This window comes from Physella acuta, unplaced genomic scaffold (genome assembly GCF_028476545.2).
Source record: "Physella acuta isolate Inbredline_101_S28 unplaced genomic scaffold, ASM2847654v3 ptg000156l, whole genome shotgun sequence".
Lineage (NCBI taxonomy): Eukaryota > Metazoa > Mollusca > Gastropoda > Physidae > Physella > Physella acuta.
In genome coordinates this window covers 185,269-194,498 of record NW_026731675.1, presented here as the reverse complement: position 1 = coordinate 194,498, position 9,230 = coordinate 185,269, and the positions used below count along the sequence as shown (strand labels likewise).

The 9,230-nt window shown below is 30.2% G+C and overlaps 1 protein-coding gene across 1 annotated transcript; it reads left to right on the top strand.

Annotated features, from left to right (window-relative positions):
- The first annotated feature begins 253 nt into the window (after positions 1–253).
- Positions 254–8,180, top strand: LOC131935730 (long-chain fatty acid transport protein 6). Its single transcript, XM_059292336.1, has 11 exons — positions 254–306; positions 805–1,177; positions 3,155–3,265; positions 3,571–3,786; positions 4,156–4,314; positions 4,554–4,678; positions 4,829–5,020; positions 5,355–5,454; positions 5,560–5,770; positions 5,995–6,092; positions 6,397–8,180. Exons 1-11 carry the CDS (start codon positions 304–306, stop codon positions 6,705–6,707), a joined length of 1,899 nt encoding a protein of 632 aa, XP_059148319.1. The 5' UTR covers positions 254–303; the 3' UTR covers positions 6,708–8,180.
- The last annotated feature ends 1,050 nt before the right edge of the window (positions 8,181–9,230 follow it).

Genomic DNA, 9,230 nt, shown 5'->3' with positions numbered 1-9,230 from the left:
AAAACTATCTTGTAAGAAAAGAAATATCGTTAGTTGGTAACTTTTAAGCTAAGTTAGACTATAATATATATAATTAATATACGCGTGTCCCAGTACGCTCACATTTAATCTGGGGTCTAGGCCTAGTGAATTTTTTTTTTAAAAAGTCATTCGGTCCTACACTCAACTACACACAGACTGTGTTGTTCAGTTCTCTCCGTTTCTACTGCTAGATTAGTAGATTAGAGTCTCTAGCGTTGTTCAGACTTAGGGCATAGCTTTCAATAATTAAAAGTTATTTGTGTGTGACAAAAAAGTTTAGAAATGGTATATTGAATTGGTGACACATATGCTTGATTGTTTTATTTTTTTAATTTTTTATTTTGCTTAACTTGGGAACTTTTTATAAAATCTTAAAACATGTACAATGTACAGTATTGTACAGTGCGCACTCACAGTGACACACACAAGTGACAAGATCATGAATCTGGGACAAGTCAGTAATCAATTAATGCGGCGGAGGGAAGGTTAAAAAATAAAATTTGAGTTACATGTTAAAAAAGGGGTTTTAATCACTTCACCATTGTGACATTGATTTTCTATTATAAAAAATATTAATGGGCTTATACTATACAAACCTTAAAATTCCAGGGGAGGTAATAGTGTAAACATTATGGTGTTAATAAATGTGCAATGCAATACACCTTTGTAAAAAAAAAATGTGATATCTATTTATTTTATCTCAAATTACCCCACGATGCTTAAAGTTTTAATTTAAAAAAAAATTAATAATAGCTACACAACTTATGATTGTTTTTCCTACAGGTAAAAACTGAAATGAAGTTATATGAGAAAGTACTTTTGGGATCTGCTGGAACTGCCAGTGCTGGTGTAGTTGCATGGAAGACAATGTTCCCATGGATTGGCCATGACCTTAAGGTCATCAAAGCAGGAGGAAAAATAAAAAAACAAATAGATGTGTCTGTGTTGTCACTTCTAATTGACAAGTTTGAGAAACATGTTGTGGACACACCCAAAAAGCCTTTTATTATTTTTGAGGACAACATTTACACCTTCGAATTTGTTGACCAAATGGCATGTAAAATTGCCAACATAGCTAAGTCATGGGGACTAAAACCACGTGATTGTGTAGCTATTATGATTCAGAATGAACCATCTTTCATTTGGACTTTCCTAGGTATGAAAATATAGGCCTATAGATCTATATATATATATTTTGTAATATAGTTACATTAGTTTAAGGTACCATCAGAGGCGTATCCAGGTTTTCGATGTAGGGGGAGCGAAAAGAGCAAAAAAAGGCGCCGAATTTTTAACACGTTCTATATACGTGTATTATATATATATATATATATATATATATATATATATATATATATATATATATATATATATATATATATATATATATATATATATATATATATACATATAATTACTAGCGGTATGTCATTACTTCGCTATGATGTAAAATAAATTGAAAGTAGCACTCTGAAGAAATAAAAAAAAAACACACAATGTAGGCCGACAAAACAAAAATTGTATCAATCTAAACAATATATATATATATATATATATATATATATATATATATATATATATATATATATATATATATATACTACAACCAAACACAATGGACGTAACACAATCTCTGACATAATAATTCCTAGGAAATTATTTATGACAAGTGAAATAGGGGAAATAATCACTCTCTTAATATAAATATGTATATATCTACACATTTATTTATAAATGTGAAAACAAATAAATAATTATTTTAGAATATAATGAAATTGTTTAACACTATTCGTGTTTGCAAAATGTTTTTGTCTATAATCAGAATTTAATATATCGTCATCATAAATGCTAAAGTATTACAGCATAATGAAAGTTTTTAAAATCAGAGTTGGTATAAAACCACTTTTTTCGATTTAATAGAAAAACATACGGAATAACATCCTACATTTAACTAAATAACGGTCTTTTAGTTCAGATCATATATTTTAATTAACTACTGCTTCTTTGTGTTCTTTAAAGATAATTTTTTAACATAGTGATAGGTATGGGTTAGATCACTGTATTGATCACACACCTTTTTACTGGTAATTGCAAAAACAATATTCACAGAGTTTTACGTTTAAAAGCTAATTTTCGGGCGGCATGGTACTTTAGTACATCATTACGGGTTTTTCTACATGTACTTAACAGATCAGCCCGGGGTGTGTTGGGGGGGGGGGGGGTTCAACTTCATTCACTACTGTCCGTTCACTTTAGGTCAATTATCCGACCCAGTGTATACCTAGGTGTGACATTAATGTCGCTCTACACAATTGTGGTGGTGAGGTGGGGGGGGGGGGAGATAACCAACTCAGAGTGAACTTAGCGTCAGTTTTTAGATGACTGTTTTAAGCATACATATATATTACACAAATATATATTACACAAATATATATTACAGAAATAGATTTAAATAAGTAGCAGTGGTATTATGACAATATTTTTTTACAGAGGGGTCCATGGGGGAGGGGGGTTGTAACTGTTTCATATGATTTGTAATCGTAATCACTATCGCCCAAAATTTCCCCAATTTAAACAGAGGTGCCACATCAGTTGTATTTGTTTCTGTATTATATTTTTTTAAATTAATCACACGATTCAAACTGTAGGCCTATATATAAAGTAATTATGTCTGAAGTTTTATGTATAACAGTTTCTAATTCAATTATTCGTAAGCAAATACATTATACAGTTGCCTTAAACCACCCCTCTTGCCAAGTGGTACTACCGTAGAGGTTTCTTTAAACATTGCAATGCATCGTAATGGTTATTTTTAGAATGGCAAACTGATGCAGCTGTTAATACGTGTTGTAAACGTAGACACTACTAGACTAGTACAATAATGCTTAATTGCTGCATGAAAATAAATCTTGTGATTTACATAGATGTGCCGACCAAAAATATTTTTTAAACAAATATCATTGTTTAAAACTTTGAGTTTCAAAAGTTTCCAAAAAGGCGCCACTTTGCTGAAAATGGCCAGAGGGGGAGCGGCCGCTCCCCCTGCTCCCCCCCTGCGTACGCTACTGGGTACCATTAAATGTAACAAATCAAAATTCCTGTAACAAGTATTGAAATTTTTTTGTATTGACAGGTTTACAGAAGCTGGGTGTAATAACAGCCCATATCAATTTTAACCTCAGAATGCACCCACTTATTCATAGCATTTTAGCAGCAGATCCAAAATACCTTATTGTTGGTCCAGGTAATATAATTAAAAATTGTCTAACCTTTAATAAACATATTATTAGATTAACCACTTGACTAAGTTAGTTTATTATTAACAGATGGTGTGACCTCTGAATAAAGATTGTTGGATAAAAGTTGACAGGAATTTGTGTGGAGTACAATGCTCTTGTATACCCTGGCCATTGCAACAGATCTACTAGATCTTTTACTATTATTTTATAAAATTGTTATTCTTTCATTCTTAAGCTAGTGTTTTGTATAATAATCATTACTAATATAATTTGTGTGTAATTTTAAACATTAACTGGTGGAATTTTTAAGGAGATGGCATGCTAGAGGCAGTGATAGATGTAGTAGACAGCCTGGGTAAATTGCAAGTGTATGTACAGGGTCTGGATACATTACCCGCCCCTCATGGCCTCCACTCTCTGGATCCACTGTTAGCCAAAACACTACCTTTGCCTATCAGTCCACTGGTCAGACAAGGTATAACACAAGAAGATACCTGCTGTTATATCTACACCTCTGGCACTACAGGTGAAGATCTGCATAGCTTTGCTTTTACATTTAAAATAATGATGGCAAATTTTTAACTTTAAAGCTATTAATTTACCATTTAAACAGTTGTGAGTTCCATTATGATTTAAAATTATTTTTTAAAACATTTTGTCCTTAGGAAATTTTAGACTATTGTGACTCATATTAATTAATAAGGTATTGTTATTATTGTAAATAATGGTTTAAGACATTTTGTGTTTTGTTTGCAATGAGCTAACAATGAAGCACTACATATACTAATGAACTTAAAACTCCTGAAGCTGTAATTTAACTGTTATCTATAAAACACAGCATGTAGTAAGAGGTTATGATGTTAAAGTTTAAAAAAAATACATTTTTTTATTTAAGGGAGTCCAAAACCAGCAATCATCAGACATGTAAAAGCAAATGGTTTAGGTTGTGGCATGTGCTGTATTGATCTGTCTTCTGCTGATAATCTATACATAGTACTTCCATTGTACCACAGTTCAGGAGGAGGTCTAGCTTTATGTGGAGCTATTGTTTCAGGTATTTTAAAAGGCTACGTTGGCATTAAATTTGATTACAGAACCAAACTGTTCTAATTTTAAAATATGGTACTTTAGAAAAACCCAGCAGGACATAATATATTAGGCCAAATTCGGGGGCAGTATCACTACCATATTTCTCACCTAACCCTGACTCTATTGCAAATTTTTTAAATATTTAAATAACCTGTTGTACAAGATCATATTATAGCTATGAATACAATAAAAAATACCTTACAGGAGCCACTATAATATTGAGAAGAAAATTTTCTGCCAGTAATTTTTGGTCAGATGTTTGTCGGTACAATGTCACAGTGTTCCAGTACATTGGAGAGTTGTTTAGATATTTGTTATCTCAACCACCAGTAGGTAAATTTTTATATAACATTAATTAACCATTGTAAGATAATATCATTGACTGAAATTATAATTGGCTTAATGATAACATAATATTTTTTATGACAGACAGCGTTAAATAAACATTTTTTGTACATTACTTTGCTGCTTCATTTTAGAGTGACCTTGAAGCTGCTCACAAACTGCGGGCTGTGTTTGGTAATGGACTTAGAAAAGACATTTGGATTGATGTTCAGAAACGTTTTAAACTGCCATTGATAGCGGAGTTTTTTGGTGCAACAGAAGGAGTTACAATGATGCTGAACATGTCCAATGTTCCTGGTGCCATAGGCAGACTCTCACCTTTTTTGGTAACATTCATGAAATACTAAATTGTAGTGTATAAAGGGCATGATGCATTGTTTCTTTTCGTGCTTTTCCATGTAATCCAGGAATATAATTTATTTTCAAATTTCAATTTTATTTTTGTGAATAAAACTGAATAAATTCTTTTATTTTCTAATCCATGACAAATTACTTTGATTATCCATCATTAAAACAAAATATCTGAAGTAATAAATACCAATTGTATTAAAATAGCGAAATACATTGTTCATTGATAGTGATGACTCAAACATGTTAAAATTTAGAAAGTAGAGTGGTGTAGCAAAAATAGTTAAATTAAATTATTTTTTTCTCTTTTAGAACAGGATAGATCCTTATCCCAAGGCTTTAGTAAAGTTTGACTATTCAACAGCTATGCCAATAAGAGATAAAAATGGGAACTGTATAAAAGTTGCTATTGGTAAGAACTTTGGATTAAGTTTATATAAATTTATTTTAGCCACTTTTAACCTTTTTTTTTTCAAACCTAATTCCAACTTTTGCATAATGTTTGTTATATTTTCAGGTGAACCAGGTCTATTTATAGCCAAAATTCCAGAAAATATTATAAAAGATGGATCATTAAATGTGTACCGAAGTTCTAACGAAGCTAATGAAAAAAAGCTTGTTAGAGATGCCTTCAGCAAAGGGGATTTGTGGTTCAACTTTGGGGATGTTATGACCCTTGACAGAAATTACTTTTTATATTTTAACGACAGAATAGGTGATACATTTAGGTAAAAAATACACTTTAAGAATATAAATGATACACTTTTTATTTAACTAAACAAAATATGTTATATTGCTAAAATAACAGTGAGATCATATTTGTTTGTCTGCTGAATTTGAAAATAAATCTTATTGGGCTATGCAGCTGTTCCTTGTCTATTAAAGTTCGATAAAAAAATTTAATTTTAAATACTTTATTTCCAAAGCTAAATTGTTATTGTTTTTGTCTTAGATGGAAAGGTGAGAATGTATCAACTACTGAGTTGGCTAATTTAATAGCTGGGATGTCATTTGTACATGATGCTAATGTATATGGAGTAGCAATTCCAGGTACTTTTTGTTTTTTACCTTGGATAGAATATTTTGAGCAGAAACTCAATTAGATGTTACCAAGAAAATGCATTCATATTTGTTATTACTAAACACAAATATGTACAGATATTTTAATGTTTTTCTAAAACTTCTTACTGAAAACAAATGTTAAGACTAAATGTAAGCATGTTTGATTGTTGTTTCCTTGTTGTTCTATGTTAATGGTAATACTTCTTTGAACTTATAAATGTCAGCAAGACTAGATAAAAGTTTTCTGAACAATATGGATAAAGTTTTTATAAAGTTCACAATTTGTTTTCAGGCCATGATGGGAGAGCAGGTATGGTAGCTATTACATTAAAGGAGGGCTTGAAGCTAGGTGAGGGAGAGCTGAAAGAATTGTACGACCATGTTTGTCAGGAGCTTCCAACATACGCCAGACCATTGTTCCTTCGGGTTTTGGATGCAGCTGTCTTGACCAACACATTCAAGCAGAGGAAGGTGGAACTGGTCAGTGAAGGTTTTGACTTGAATCAAGTCAAAGACCCTCTGTACTTTCTGGACAATGAGAAACACACATACAGTCCATTAACAACTGCTGATTTGTCCAAATTTCTCTCCTCCAAGTTATAAAAACTAGAGCAATAAACTATCTAAAAAATGGTTTATTATTTCATTACACAGGATTTTGCTAAACAGTTTGTATACTATAATAAAGAGGATACATTTCATATGAAACTAAACAACAATATGAAATACCACTGTTTATTGTATACTTTTGAAAATAAATGTTACTAAAAACAGGGTAGCTTGTTATTAGGGCATGACCACTAGCTCCTTATAATGTTCAGTGTTGTACTGTTACAAACATCTTATAAGATCCTATTTTTTATAAGAGCAAAGAGAGATATAAAAATAATTGCATTTAATATTACAAGATACATAATGGCAAATCTCTGTGTAGCAAGTAACTATTGCCAGATTTCACAGTTACAAGAATATTGCTAACTTAATTTTCTGTTGGTTTATGAAGTTTTAAGGTGTCTTGTTACATATTTAATCCAGAGCTAGCAAGTATGGAGCTGGATGTTAACTGTCCTAGGAGATTTCTAGTACTGGACACCTGGTTTCCTTGATGACACCTTAGGACATTGCTAAATATAATAAATAAAATACATAGATCATTTTGTTGATGAATGGACTGTTGAAACCGTACCATCATATAAGGAATCAGTGCAATATTAACTGTTAATTGTAAATGATAGTCTTTCCTTTTTTTCATGTTACGCAATTATTCTATTAAAACAAACTTACAGATTAGAAAGGAATTTATTATTTTTGTAGAATTGTATAATTTTGATACTCTAATTCTATATTATGCTTAAACATTTTTTAAATTTACTCTTTTAGTTACTAATTTTACTAGAAAGTACCTGTAATTTTCTTTTATGCTGCTGTTGACTTATTCATCAACCTGATAACTTAATGGATGTATGCATTTTATTTATTTTAAAATATTTATTTGAGTTTAAAATGGCAATATAATTTTTTTTTTCACTTTTTTTGCAACAATTGGTTGTGGATCAATCTACCATCATGTGTTGCTGATTGGCTTTTAAATGGCATTGCATTAAATTTTAGTTCTGTTACTGAATATTTTACAAAACAAATTATGATCATACATGTTTTATACCTTTGGGTAAATTAAAAATTTGATCTGGCTAGTCTCTTTGCCATTCTCAATGAGGGCTACTTAGAAATTGTAGGCCTACTGGTTATGCAATCTTTTGTTTGCAGTTTCTTTTCAACTGTCATTTTTATCTGTTGTAGATTTTGAAAGGGAAATTTCTCATAAAGACAATGATTTTTTAAATTAAAAAAATTAAATCAGATTTATAATTATGCATGTATATTTCACTCTTGAAAATTATTGTTAATAATCAGAATAACTTGATTTTACTGGATATTTCACTTATAAGCAGTATTAAAAGTAAAGTATTTTAAACACATACATCAATAACTGGATGTGTACCATAAGAAAAAACAACTGAGATAAGAACTTATAGCTGGCATTGTTATAAAGATTTGATACAGTGGGGAAGGGTTTATTTGCAGAGTTTCTTCCAGGCATCTTTTCGGGGGGCCTTACCCCCCGAAAAATTTTTACCGCCCCCCGAACGAAATGAAATTTATATAATTTATATAGAAAATATATACTTTTTAGAGTGTCCGCCCGGAGAAAAAAGTCTGGAAGAAACACTGTTTATTTGTAACTCAAGTTGTGGAATTGTTTCTTGTTGATTTATGTTTTTACCAGTAAGCAGCTAAATACATGTACATATATTTTTTGGCAAGAGTATTTATTATATTTATTGATGACACAATACTAAGATAAATTTAAATTTTCATTTTTTTAAAACAATGTGCCATTTTTATTTAGAAATATTTATTTTATGCCATGAATTTTCTCAATTCTATTTTTTTTCAATTTCTAAAATTATTTTTTATAAAAAACCCCCACCTTAACAACATTTTTATTAGTTATTTAATTATAATGTTTGTTTAGAATATATTTATTGTTAATGTAGTATGATTTCTCTTTGTTTGCATCTAAATATTTTGTATTAAAAAAACATCTACACATTTTTATTCTAAAACTTATAGTTTTTTAAGAATAATTCAAAGCTAGAATTATTTTTATAAGTCCCTAAAATAAAAAAAATCTATCAAAAATAGACATGTGTAACCTATTTGAAAGGTTATTGATTCTTTGCTATCTTATTTTAGTATCAATTTATTCATTTGTAAGCTGTTATGATATACACCTTGATTTAACAGACATTAAGGTTTCATTCATCAGTATTCAATGTAAATAAGTTTTATGAAAAATCACATTAAATAAAATTGAAAAATTGCAGGGGATTAAATTGTCTCTGCCAATTCATAATTTCTTGTTAGGAAGAACAACGTAGATTCAGCACAAAGTTACTAATGAGATCTATTAGCTTTACTGGCCGGGCATTAATCCACATACATTTTGTTAAAGTAGTGTAAATCTCTGAGCTGAGTTAGACCACATTGAGCCTCACAAACAAATAAATTTAACACATTATATAAATAGAGAAGTGTTTTATTAAAAGAAAATATAACTGCAGT